Source organism: Chlorocebus sabaeus, unplaced genomic scaffold, assembly GCF_047675955.1.
Source record: "Chlorocebus sabaeus isolate Y175 unplaced genomic scaffold, mChlSab1.0.hap1 unalloc_scaffold_95, whole genome shotgun sequence".
Lineage (NCBI taxonomy): Eukaryota > Metazoa > Chordata > Mammalia > Primates > Cercopithecidae > Chlorocebus > Chlorocebus sabaeus.
The window spans coordinates 314989-329323 of record NW_027328314.1 but is presented as its reverse complement, the minus strand read 5'-3'; the positions used below and the strand labels follow the sequence as shown (position 1 = coordinate 329323).

The following is a 14335-nucleotide window of genomic DNA, read 5'->3' as shown; positions in this document are numbered from 1 at the left end:
CTTGTTTCATAAGGAGCATTGATAGTGAACTGAATTGTGTGCCTGGACATAAGAGGACCCTGTGGAACCTTTTTGTGATCTGGAACTTGCCACATTTCTGGGTGCTGGTAGGTGTTCAGTAGATATTTTTCAACTGAATGCCTGGTCCTTGTGCAGGAAGTGAATTAAGGACACAAAATCAATGCCAATGAAATGCAAGAAAATGAAATAGGAATTATCCCACCATGATTAAGGCAAAGGCTGGTAAAACTTTTGTTTTGGCGATTGTGGTCCAAAATCCTGTGTCCATGAAAGAGGGCTAGATTAAGTTTGCTATAAATTTTCTTCCAGTCTAGAGATTCAGTGGTTATAGATAAACAGTTCTGGTTGGAATACTCAAGATACTTATGGTTTGAGGGGTGCAAAATCCTAGAGAAATCTGAGTGGGCATGAGGTTAATCAGGGATGCTTCCTGGAAGAGCAGAATTTGGGGCAAATTGAAATTTGTACAAGGCAAAAATATATGATGAGAATGAGAATACACAGAAAGAGATTTAAAATTATAGAGCTTATGGCTGGGCATAGTGGCTCATGCCTGTACTCCCAGCACTTTGGGAGGCCGAGGAAGGAAGATCACCTGAGGCCAGGAATTAAAGACCAACCTGGCCAACATGGTGAAAACCCGTCTCTACTAAAAATACAAAATTTAGCCAGGCATGGTGGTGAGCACCTGTAATCCCATCTACTTGGGAAGCTAAGGCAGGAGAATCACTTGAACCCCAGAGCCAAAATCATGCCACTGCACTCCAGCCAGGCGACAAGAGTGAAACTCTGTCTCAAAAAAATATATACAGACAGCTTAAATTAATTTGGTAGGTTGGGCATTACCTAAGTGGTATCAGCAAGAGGTCACAGAATATACCAAGATGCATTTACACAACAGAAAATCTTGCAGCCCCGTGACTAAGGAAAGTTACTTCTATTTTCACCAGTCCTTGGAGACACCTCTTCAGGCAATTAAATGCCCAAGGGAAGGAGCCTCCTGCGAAGTTGTTTGCTCATCTCAGCTGCGGCAAAAAACCCGTGTCTCCCATGGGGAGGTGAAGAGGAAAACCGGATGATGAGGCAGGGACGTACCGATCTGAGCCGCAGCTTCATCTCCTGTAAAATGGACATCATATTTTCACCACAGAATGTTTTCTGTGAGAATTAAGCTGAGTGGACAATCTAAAGTCATCTCCCATGGTAGGCCCTGGGTGCCACCTCCCTCCGCTTCTCTAATGTCCAGCAAACACCTCCCTGGGGTTTGGTCTAATCCTGAGGCCCAGTTCTGGCCTTTTTTCTCTCTGCCTTCAATGGAGATAATTTTTTCCGTGAAAAGAGGATTCTACTGCAAATATATGCAAAGGACAGGTACAGAGCTTGGAAGCATGGATACAAGTCCTGCAAATAGTTCAAACCGAAATACTGAAAATCAGTTTTCAAATAGCAGATGAAATTTTGCCACCATGCTCCAGTCTTCATTCCCCAAAGGGGAAGCAGTTCAGCCAGTTTTCTCCTTACAGAGGCTGAGCTGACACAGAGCGGCGCGCACTGCTAGGGCGTGGTGAGGAGACAGCAGGCTTGGGGGATTTCCACTGAATACACAAGCAAGCAGTTACACAGTGTGAGGGGTGGACACTCTACAAAGAGAACGATGAAGTTTTATTTTCTGCCATCTATAAGTTGTTCACCTAAGACCCTAGTGCTGGGCTATAACTGGTGTGAGACATCATGTAAACAGGTGTCATGATCCTAACCATTAATGAGAAAACCAAGACTGAAAATAAGCAAATTATTCACCTGACAATCCAGAGCCAAGAGATGGCAGAGCCAGGCACTGGATGCCTTGGGTTCAGTGCTGGCTGCCAATCCTGCAGTGGTCCAGCCCCTTCCTCAGTGCCCCCATCACCTCCCGGTTCCTCAAGCTGTAAATGAGGGGGTTGAGCATGGGAGTAAGGACCGTGTAGAAGACAGAGGCCACCTTGTCATGGCTGGGGGCCCGGTAGCGCCTAGGCCTCAGGTACATGAACATGGCTGCCCCATAGAAGAGGGTGACAGCTGTCAGGTGAGAGGAGCAGGTGGCCAGAGCCTTTTTCCAGGCCTGAGCAGAGCGCATTCGCAGCACAGTCCCTAGAATGCAAGCATAGGAGGCCACGATGATGGAGAAGGGGAGGAGAAGCATGAAGACACAGCAAGCAAAGAGGAGGGTGTCAAAAAGGGAAGTGTCTGCACAGGCCAGCTTCAGTAAAGCTGGAACCTCACAGAAGAAGTGATCCACGTTCCTCGAGCCACAGTAAGGTAAGCTCATGGCTGCCACCATCTGAATCACTCCATCGATTATCCCAAAGGCCCAGGAGCTCCCAGTAATCTGGAGACGGACCTTCTGATTCATGAGGATGGGATAGTGAAGTGGGTGGCTAATGGCCACATAGCGGTCATAAGCCATGAGTCCCAGCAAGAGCCCCTCAGAGCCCACGAGAGAGACAAAGAGGCCAATTTGTATCCCACAGCCCACAAAGGAGATGGACTTCCTGCCAGACAGGAAGTTGGCTGCCATCTTTGGCACAATGTTACAGACCAACATGAGGTCCATGAGGGAGAGCTGGCTGAGGAAGAAGTACATGGGGGTGTGAAGTTGAGGGTCCATGTAGATGAGGAAGATGAGGAGGACGTTCCCACCGAGGGCCACTGTGAAGACCACCATCACTGCAGAGAAGAGGACAAGGTCAGTCTGGCTGTGGGAAAAGATGCCCACGAGGATGAAGCCATCTGTGTATGATTGGTTCACCATCTTCCCATGGCGTAGTCGTTCACAGTCACCTGAGAACACAGAGAAATTATGAGACTGAGAGACATGTCTCTATCGTGCTCCAAATTCTTCCGTTCAACAGCATATGCTCCGAGACATGCAGGAGGACACGCTCGTCTTCCTGTGACACAGGTGACAGGACCTCTGCCAGCTCTGGAATTGGACTCCACATGGTTATTCGTGCACGTCCAAACCCAGAGGGTAGAAATGGGATCATTTCATGTGCCCCAGGACTGTTGGACGATTCTCCTTCAGCCAGCAAAGCCCAGGCTTTCCACATAGCTGGGGTCACATGGGTTTGGTCCACTGTCTCTAACGGGCCTTGGACTATTTCATGCCCAAGAGATCATTTACATGTGTTACAAAAAGGAAAGATTATGGAGATGTGAGATGTTCTTTAGTCTTTATTTTGTTCAGGTCAAAAATCCTGGGACCATTTTCAATTTCTCTATTTCTTTAATTCCCTAGGTCCAAACCATCAGAAAGCCCTTTGGCCGTACCCTCAGTGTTTCTCAGAATCTAATTCGCTCTTCCCACCCCCACCTAAACTACCCGAGTCCCAGCCACCCTCCTCTCTCCGATGGGTTATTGGAGCCTCTTCCCCGGTCTCCCAGCTTCTGTCCTTCAACCCTTGAGTCTATTGTCGCAGCATTTGTAGAGAGTCTGCTAAACTGTAAGGCATTTGTGCAACTTTCCTAGTGAAAGTATGTCGATGACATCCTAAATTACTCCAAATAAAGCCCAGGTCTTACAGTGGAAAGTAAAGTCCTACATCACACACACACACTCAGAGACACACACAGACACACACACACATAGATACATATAGACACACAGACACATGGAAATACACACGCACACACATAGACACAGACACACAGATATACACACAGACATATACAGACACATGGAAATACACACACACAGACATATGAAAATATACATGCAGAAATACACAGAAACACACAGACACACACATAGGCACGTGGAAACACACACAGACACACACAGACACAGATACACAGACATATGGAAACACAGTCCCCCGCACGTCCCTCTGAGGTCCCCTGTGGCCCCTCCCTTGCTCACAGAGCTCCCGCGGGTCTCCTGGCCTGGGTGCCCATGCCCTCCGTGCTTTGCTGTTTTCCTAGGTCTTTCCCAGGTCTCCCTCCCTCCCTGCTTCCTGTCTTTCCTCAGACGCTGGTCTTCATAGAGAGCTGTTCTGTGGCAGCGGATGAAAAAGCTGAACGTCTCGCTCTCCCAAGCCCCTTTCTGCTGCCATTTTTCCAGGGCACCGGCGCCATCTGACACGCACACGCTCCCGTATTTGGACTGTGCCCGTCTGTGAGATCCACCAGAGTGAAGGCACCGTTTCCATTCGCCATGACCTTGGCAGCCCCCAGAATGGTGCCTGGCTCATAGCGGGACCTCAACCCATACGTGGTGACTGAATAAAGTCAGACGTGATGGAGTGACCTGTGGCTGCAATCTCCATTTTCTGCAGAAAGGCTCCCACTTCACTGGCCGTGGTCTGAGTGTCACAGGAGTTTGCTGTTTGAATCGTTTCTACCAGAGGACCTGCTCCACATAAGGGCGGCCATTTATCTGTGAGGCCTCTGCACGCTGGTGTATCCACGTCCACCTTACCTCACTGCAAGGCTAAATGCGGCTGCTCCACGGGACGCCACACTCTCTGTGCCAAGACCCCGGGGAATTTCCTAAACTGGGATGGGCCTGCCCAGGCCCAGGACCCTGCAGCTGGCTGCTTGATCTGTGTCCCTAGGTAAGGGAGCTGGTCCTGGTTCGTGCCCAGGAGGGTGTGCCCAGGGGTCCTTGCCACGGATGACCCCTGGAGTGATGTGAAGGGGATTTCTACAGGAGCAGATCTGTTCCCACAGCAACCAAGCACCATCTCAGCCATATCAGCCACAGGTTCCACCAAGCAGTGAAACAAACCGGGTCCCCCCAGATCCCCCAGCAGAAGGGATGCCCAGCCCTACCACCGTGTCCAGAGGCACCAGCCACAGGCACCTCCCAGGATGTGCACTCCCCACTCCCCCTCCCCAAATCTCTTAAACTGCAGTACTACGTGGTTGACTGATGCCATTTCTCCCTCCCTCCTGCGTGGTTCCCCTGCTCTCAGACTCACACCCGCTGTGCACTCAGCATCTCCCCTCAGCTGCCTCACGGGCTTGTTCCACCCGAAGTGGCTTCTCCCCCGGAGATGTGCCTGTTCTCCCCTCTCAGCTCAGTGAGTGGCAGATCTGTCCAGGTTCACAGGTCACAACACTCGCGTCATCCAGGACTCCCGTCCTTCCCTCCACACACATGTCCCAGACATCGGAAACCCCTGCTGGCTGCTCTTACAAAACACACCCCTGGCCAGCACGCACCCCTGCCAGCTCCCGCCTGGCCCCACCACCTCTAGAGCGTCCCTGGAGGGTGGCAATGATCCCGACTGCGTTTGCCTTCCAGTCTACCCTGGCACGCCCCAGCCTGTCCCGGTCTATCTGTCACATAGCCCTGGGGTGGACCCATCTCTGCAAGAATAAAGCCAAAGTACTTCCAGAGGAAATGCAAGACTCCTCAGCAGCCCTCCACCACCACCCACACCTTTCCTTCCCCTCTCCCAGGATTCCCTTCCTGCCCGTCTCCCCAGCCTCCTGGAGCTGCTCCCACGCTGCAGGACAAGGCCAGCCCCAGGGCCTGGACACTTTCTCTCACCTCCGTGCAGAAGGCTCTTCCCAGACCGGCCCTGCCTTGCTCCCTCACCTCCTCCTCCTCACCTTCTCAGCAAGGCCTTCCCTCAGCACCCGTTCAGAGTTGAAACCTTCCTCTGCCTCCCTTCCCCGCCTTGGTTCCCACAGCAGGTCAATGGGCACGGCGGGCCCCAGGCTGCTCACGTGGGTGTCTGTTCTCTGCTTTCCCAACTAGAACCCATGTTCCCCGGCGCCACGGGTGCTCGTGGCGGGATCCCTGGCTCCCGGAACAGTGCCTGGCACGTCTGTTATGTGCTCATTCTCACTGTTGCCCCGGCTGGAGTGGAGCGGCGCCATCTCAGCTCACTGCAACCTCTGTCTCCTGGATTCAAGCGATTCTCGTGCCTCAACCTCCTGATTAGCTGGGATTACAAGCCTGTGCCACCACACCTGGCTAATTTTTATATTTTTAGTAGAGATGGGTTTTGCCACATTGGTGAGGCTAGTGTCAAACTCCTCGCTTCAAGTGATCTGCCCCCTCCGCCTCCCAAAGTGCTGGAATTATAGGCGTGAGCCACCGTGCCGGCCACACTCAGTCAATACATGTTGAATGAATAATAATCGTGTTGGCTGGGTACTGTGGTTCATGCCTGTAATCCCAGCAGTTTCGGAGGCCGAGGCAGAAGGACCACTTGAGGTCAGGCGTTTGAGACCAACCTGAGCAACAAAGCAAGTCCCCGTCTCTATTGTAAAAATAGAAACAGTTATCCGGGCCTGGTGATTCACACCTGTGGTCCCAGCTACTCGGGAGGCTGAGGCAGGAGGATCACTTGAGCCCAGAAGTTCGAGGCTACACTGAGCAGTGATCATGCCGCTGCACTCCAGCCTGGCTAGCAAAGCAATATCATGTCTCAAAAAAAAAAAAAGAAAATGTACTATGAAATACAACAGAATTTATTCTTCCATCTCACTGGCTCACTTTCCTGCTCTCTAACTTCAGACCTTTCGTTTGGGTGTTTAGTTAACGGCTTCACTTTTCTTCCTAGAAACCACAACACAGAAGAAGCCACTGCGTCTCTGCAATATTCTCCCCGGGACGGGAGGACCCCATCCCTTGTCAGCCCCCTCCTTCCTACCCCTTCACCTTCGCTCTCCCCACACATCCATCCTTGTCTTCCTGTTGTGGACCACTCTCCACCCCGGGAACCCAGAGCCCAGTCTCCAACCCAGACAGAGGGAGGGGGACAGGAAAAGGGGAGTAAGACACCAAGGAGAGAGAGAGAGACGTGGGTCAAAGGAAGAGGACGAGAAGAAAGAGTGAGGAGAGACACCACACCAGCAGAGAGATGCCCCTCCAAAAACCCAGACAAAACAATTACACCCTGATGGAGGCAGACAGTAGGAGGAAGAGCAAGTGTTGATGAACAAGACAAATGGGGATGTGAACCAGCAACAGGAGCAGGAGCTGCAGGGAAGAGAGAGGAGGCAACAGGACAAGACCCTCACTCACCTGTGGGTGGGTCCCCTGCAGGGAAACATACTCAGCAGGGACGCCTGCAGAGGAGATCCTAGCATCAGAGTCATGCACTCATCCTCCTGTGTTTGCTCCCACTGGGTCAGGAGACGGGAGGAGCCCCAGCCCCAACCTCCTTCCTCAGCTCTGGCCAACTCCTCGTCAGGCTGCGGAGCCCATGGCACCCCCGACCTCTGGTGGCCCCTCAGGCTCAGAGAGTGTGGTTCACACAGACCACAGCCTCCTCTCAGAGGGAGAAATGGGCTCAGGGAAGGAGCTGGTGCTGGGCAGGAGGGCAGAACCAGTGGCGGTGCCCTGAGCCCACCCAGGATGCCCACCTCCCTACAGGACACCCTGGCTCTGGCCCAGGTGGCAGAACCGCCTCCCACTGCCCACACAGGTACTGAACCCAGACACGGGGTGAGGAGGGGAAGCTGACTTCAGACCTCAGCTCCCAGGGGACCCCACAGACTCCAGCCCTGGAAGGGGCACTCCCAAGATTACAATTAAAAAGACCCACAGAGGGGCCTGGGGACAGGAACAGGACCAGGGTCAGTGGGGACAGTGTGAGGAAACCCAGCTGGGGAAGGAAGGATGCAGGACACAGGAATACAGAAATGCAGAGGACATTCTTGGTGCTCCACATTGCCCCCCACACACACGTCCACTTCCCAGTGACCTCCAGCACCTCCCATGGGGTCTCCATGTCACAGCTGTCCCTTGGGCCCTTGCTGCACCCCCCAGCCCACACCTGTCCTTCACCTGCCCCCATTAAGTCAGCCTACATCTCCCGTGACATGCAAGGCACTGGGTGGGGGGCTCTGGACACAGTCCTTGCTCAAGGGGTTCACAACCTCGTGGGAGGGAAAGAACAGTCCCCCCTTCACGAGAGTCAGGTGGAGCGTGGGGGCCTGGCTGGGGTCATCATAACCCTGAGAGGCGTTTCTGCAGGGTCTGTCCTCATGGTCTGCTGGGGATGGGGCTGAAGTCCACGGTTCTGATGCTGCCACGCGTGCAGGCCTGGGGAGCCCTGCCTTCCACTCTCAAGAGCATTTCACATTGGAGGATGCATTTTATGGTCATCTGTGGCTTTATGTCGCACGGAAGCAGGTCATTTTCTCAGGGGCCAATGTGCTTGAAATCCCCTTGCCACACGGCTCAGACACCAGAGGCGTTTGTTCCTTCTGAATCTCCAGTTCCCCGGTGTCTTTCCTACCACACTTTTGGTGCGTGCCGTCTCCCTGATCCAGCTTCCAGCTACGGCAGGAGTCTGAGGAACATGCAGGCAAGGAGGCCATGAGGGAGACGCAGGAAGACCAGGGACAGACAGAGGTAGACTAGGGAGGAAGGGAATGGCCACCTCGCAGCTGGTGTGGTGCAGGCTGGCTTTTGAGGACTGGACCTGGAGCATCTCCTACTCCTCTCCCATGCCAGCCTTCTCCTCTATCCTCCTATGCACCCAATGCTTTCCACACTCACACTTTTTCTCCAGCCACTTCTCCCCATCAGCATTTCCTCTCTCTTCTTCCTCTGTTACTCTTCAGCCTTATCTAATTCCCCAAGACCCAGCTCAAGCCCACCTCCAGCCAGAATTCCTCCAGAACTCAATCCACCAAGACTTCCGCCTGCCGCGGCTTCCTGTCCGTTCCTCTGGCAGCGTATGTCCACGGCCTGCTGACAGCTCTTGTATTGCCTTTTATCGTATTATTCAGGGGGAACTTTTGATGACATGCAAACAAGGAAACACTTTTATTTTTGTACAGCCACTGCTTTTAAATAAGACATCACAATTCATTCTCCACATCTTCATAACATCTCATGCAGATCAAGAGTTTTCTGGTGACTTTGGGTAGTAAGACAAAGGCTCATTTATATATTCTAAAATCCAGTCCATTGAAAATCAAAATTTGAATCTCACATTCAATTCGGTGTTGGTCCCCTTGACACAGCCTAAATCAAGACTAACTTCGAGCTTGGAGACCCGCAGTAGGGAAGGGAGAAGAGTCTGCTAACAGCAATCATAGTATGCATCCTTTCAGATTTTAAGGGAGGTGGGGATACTCTTTGAAATGTCAGTTTTTCTCAAATAAATTACTAGGATGTCTGAACCGATTTCTTTTACTTGGAGAACTACTTTGCATAAATAGAGGCACTCTCTTTTATATGAGTAGCTTAATTTAAAAATGTTTAATCTGGCGTGGTGGTGCATGTCTGTGGTCCCAGCTACTCCAGAGGCTGAGGTGGGAGGATCACTTAAGCCCAGGAGGTCAAGGCTGCAGTGAACTGAGATCACACCCCTGCACTTCAGCCTGGGCAACAGAGCCAGACCCTGTCTCAAAAAAAATATATATATATATATATAGTCTAGGACATTCAAATTGTCAAACTCCCCTAATTTTTGTACTAAAATGAAAGCAGCAGCTGTCACATTAATATCCAGGAGACGTCATTATTGATGTTTCTCCGGTAAGAATTCTTAAATGCTCATCCTATTATTATGTTTTATTCTTGATAGTTTAGAGAAACCCACTGATGTATCTACTGAGGAAATTATATAATTTCTGAAATTTGTTTGTAGATAATCCAGCTGTGAAGGGGAGAGGGAGAGGTGGGTGGGGTGTAGACGTAACAGTGTTGACCCTGAGCTGCCAATTGCCAGCACTGGGTGGTGAGTGCAGAGAAGTTTATTATACGATGCTTCCAGGCTTTGGATGTGTCTAAAATGCTCTATAACGAGAACTTGGAAGGTCGCTGGACACTGGTTGAGTGAACTATAATGTATCCACATAACAGAGTGCCGTACAACTGTAAAAGGACATCGAGTGTTTCTTCTTCTGCACTGGAGTGATCTTCAGGAGATAATGAGGGGAAAAGCCTGGTGCAGAACAGAACACAGCCTGCTGCCTCCGGTGTGAGAAAGGAGGAAATCTATGAACAAGGCTTTTTTTACATTTTCAAAATCAACTATAAAAGGATAATTGCAAACTAATAAATACGGTTCCATGTTGGAGGAGGGAAGAAATGTGGTACGAGATAGAGACAGAAACTAGTTTTTTTTTTTAAGAGACAGGGTCTTGCTCTGTGGCCCAGGCTGGAGTGCAGCAGTACCATCATGGCTCACTGCAGCATCCAACTCCTGAGGTAAGGGCACTCTCCTGAGCTCCAGAGATCCTCCTGCCTTAGCCCCTGATTAGCTAGGACCACAGGAGCATGCCACCACACCTGGGTGATTCTTTAATTTTTTGTAGAGATGAGTCGTGCTATGTTGCCCAGGCTGGTCTCACACTTCTGGCTTCAAGCAATCATCCCCCCTTCAGCCTCCCATAGTGCTGGGATTACAGGCAAGAGCCGCCACTCCTGGCTAAAACTACACATCTTTAAGTGTGCTTTATTTTATAGTTGGACTTCAGTACATGTTTTGTACAATTAAAAATCAAAATTAAATCAAAAAGTAAAAAAATTTCAGCCACTGTGAACTAGTTTGTATGAGAACAACTTTCATGATAAGAACAATTGGAGAAGTTGGATAAAATCTAAAAATGAAAAATTTTATAAGAGATTATAAAGGTGCCAAAATAGCCACAACTCAAGGGTCTGAGACCCGGGGACATGTTCTCGGCTGAGCTGGACACTACATGGTGCTTTTCCTCTCCAGGCATTTGCTGACTCATCCCCAGCACAGGGCCCAGAGGCTGGGAAGCTGAGCAAAGCCTCTTGTCATCTCACAGATCTGGGAGGGAAAGATTGGGTTTAGAAACCTCAAAAAACACCCAGACATCCGGCTAGGACCCCAGGAACACTACACACTAAAAGTAATTATTAATCAGAAACAGACAGTTCTCACAAAGACTGAACCCAGCTCCACGCAGATCAGCCACAGGTCCACACGGATCAGCCACAGGTCCACGCGGATCAGCTGCAGGTCCACGCAGATCAGCCGCAGGTCCACGCGGATCAGACACAGGTCCACATGCGTCAGCCGCGGGTTCATGCACATCAGCCACAGGTCCACACGGATCAGCCACAGGTCCACACGGATCAGCCACAGGTCCACGCGGATCAGCTGCAGGTCCACGCAGATCAGCCGCAGGTCCACGTGCGTCAGTCACAGCTCCACGTGGATCAGCCACAGCTCCACACGGATCAGCCACAGGTTCACATGGATCAGCCACAGCTCCACGTGGATCAGCCACAGCTCCACGTGGATCAGACACAGGTCCACATGGGTCAGCCACGGGTTCACGCACATCAGTCGCAGGTTCACATGGATCAGCCACGGGCTGCTCATCTAGCTGCCCCACATAAGGAAAGGTAAATCTTCTCTAGAAGAAAAGGGTATTACCCACAGCTTCAGATTATTTGTGTCATTTTCTGCCATTCAAGAAAAAATTACCAGGCATTCCAGGGACAGGATAAAAGGACCAAATTCAAAAGGAAAAAAAGAAACAAACCTAAAGGAGATCCAGATTGGCATTGCCATTCATGAGCTTTAAATTAACTGTTATCACGATGTTCGAGAGAAAAACACCAAGATGAATCATTTCACCAGACATCTGTAACCTTTGAAAAGAATAAAGTGAAACTCTAGAACTGAAAGTATCAAAAACTAAATCAACGACTCAACAGATGAATTTGGCAGTAGTTTAGACACAGATAGTTAGTGAACTGAGTATGAGGTCAGCAGACAAAACCAAGGCTGAAACACAGAGAAAAAAGAACACAAACCATGGAAGGGAGTGTGAGAAACACACGGGCATAGCAAGGTCTCACTTCAATGTTGCTGGAGTCCCAAAAGTAGAGGGGCAGGAAAGAATAGGATGCAAACAATATTTTTTAAAAATATAGACGGAAGCCGAGGGATGGTAAAAGCCAGGTCTCGCGGCTCATGCCTGTAATCTCAGCACTTTGGGAGGCCAAGGCATGAGCATCACTTGAGGCCAGGAGTTGGAGACCAGCCTGAGCAAAATAGAGAGACCCCATCTCTACAAAACATTGAAAACTAAGCCAGGTGCAGTGGTAGGCACCTGTGGACCCAGCTACTTGGGAGACTGAGGCAGGAGGATCACTTAAGCACAGGAGGTTGAGGCTGCAGTGAGCCAAGATTGTGTCACTGCACTCCAGCCTGGGCAAAAGAGTGAGACCCTGTCTCAATTTAAAAAAGAAAAGAAAAGAAAAGAAAAAATATATGGGTGGAGCAATTTTTTTAAAGTGATGAAAGACATCAAGTCACAGATTAAGAAACTATTAACCAATAGCAAGATGAATACAAAGAAGTCCAAGCTAGGCTCACAATAGCATTACAGCTGATAATCAAAACAAAAAGAAAAGTTTTAGCAGTATCCAGAAGAAAAAACAAATTACATTATAAAGTGCAACAAGAAGACTAACAGCAGGCTTTTCAACACACACACACACACACACACACACAACAATGATGAAAGCTAAAATTCCACCTTTAAAGTCTAGGATTAAAATTACCACCCACGTAGAATTATAGTTTCCAACAGAAATATTATTCTAAAATGAAGGCAAATAAAGATGAATTCATGCAAAGAAAAACTTTAGAGTGTTTTCTTTCAGAAGATTTGCATCAAAACAAAACAAAACCACAAAAATGAAAAAAGGAACTGAAACAAAAAGCAAAAGACAAAACCCTAAAAGGAATTCTACAAACAGAAGCAGAAGGAAAATGATCCCACAGGATGGGCATGCAAAGAGGCCTGAAGAACGATAGAAAGGGCAAATGTGTGAGTGAATCCACCTGCATATTGACAATATCAAATCAGGTTAGTTAGGCTGTGTGGGGTTTAAGGTATGTGTAGAATCTAACTGCATATAAACAATGACAAAGAAGGCAGAGCAGTGGGGGAAATAACGTGTTCTAAGGTCCTCATGAAAGCCAGGAAGTAGCAAAAATACATCTTTATACGAGACACTAGTAAGTGAGGTATGTGGGTTGTAATTTCCAGGTCGCCACCTAAAGAATAAAGAAAATAACTAAGTTATTAGAGAAAGAAGAAATAAATGGTAAATACCACTTTTTTTCTTTGAGACAGAGTCTCGCTCTGTCACCCAGGCTGGAGTGAGTGCAGTGGTACAATCTCTGCTCACTGCAACCTCCACCTCCTGGACTCAAGCAATTCTCCTGCCTCAGCTTCCTGAGTAGCTGGGATTATAGGCCTGCACCACCACCCAGCTAATATTTGTATTTTTAGTAGAGAGGGGGTTTCACCGTGTTAGCCAGGCTGGTCTCAAGCTCCTAGCCTCAAGTCACCCTCCTGCTTTGACCTCCCAAAGTGCTGAGATTACAGGCATGAGCCACCAGCACCTGGCCAAATATCACTTTCTTAGTTCTTCTCCTAAGTGCCCCCAAAAAAGGCAGGGAGAGAAAGATAAGCCAAGTAGGACAAGTAAAAATCAAATAGTAAGATTATGGATTCAAACCTAAATATATCAGATATTGGTATGAGCTTAATTGTATCCCTCAAAATTTATATGTTGAAGCCCTAACCCTCAGTACCTCCAAATATGACTATATTTGGTGATGGGTGTAATGGAGGTGATTAAATGAAAATGAGGCTCTTAGGGTGGGCCCTAATCCAAACTGACTTGTTTCCTTGTGAAAAAATAAATTTCTATTATTTAAGCCACTTCGTCTGTGGTACTATGAAAAGTTAGCCCTGGCGAACTGATCCAGACATTATATATACATTAAATGTAAATGGACTAAACACGTCAAATAAGAGATGAAGATATCAGGCTCAATTGTTTTAAAAAGCATAAACTGCATACAAAAATTTCTCTTAAAATTAAGGATATTAACAGGTATAAAACAAAACAATGGACTAATACACACCCTGCCAATAATAACAACAAATGTGATGAAGTAAATGTTAAATTCAGGCAAAGCAGACATAAAAGCATTAAGCCAAACTGGAAAAAAAGGTATTTCACAAAAGGATCACCCACCAAGAAGATATAGCAAAAATATATATATACACACATACATATATAATCTCAAATATACAAAGGGAAACTTGACAGAACTAAAAGTGGAAATAGGCCAGGCACTGGGGCTCACGCCTGTAATCCCAGCACCGAGGTGGGCAGGTCACTCGAGGTCGGGAGTTTGAGACCAGCCTGGCCAACATGGTGAAACCTCATCTCTACTAAAAATACAAAAATAAACCAGGTGTGGCGGTGCAAGCCTGTAATTCCAGCTACTCGGGAGGCTGAGGTAGAAGAATTGCTTTAACTTGAGAGGCTGAGGCAGAAGAATTGCTTTAACCTGGG

At 48.8% G+C, this 14335-nt stretch overlaps 1 protein-coding gene across 1 annotated transcript; it reads right to left on the bottom strand.

The window, feature by feature from the left end:
• Positions 1–1709: 1709 nt before the first annotated feature.
• Positions 1710–3045, bottom strand: LOC119621939 (olfactory receptor 2V1). The gene has a single exon (XM_073014346.1). It carries the CDS (start codon positions 2810–2812, stop codon positions 1874–1876), a length of 939 nt encoding a protein of 312 aa, XP_072870447.1. The 5' UTR covers positions 2813–3045; the 3' UTR covers positions 1710–1873.
• Positions 3046–14335: the final 11290 nt, after the last annotated feature.

Bases quoted from the DNA above. Each gene is read 5' to 3' on its own strand.
- LOC119621939 (XM_073014346.1), bottom strand. From the start codon at position 2,812: ATGGTGAACCAATCATACACAGATGGCTTCATCCTCGTGGGCATCTTT.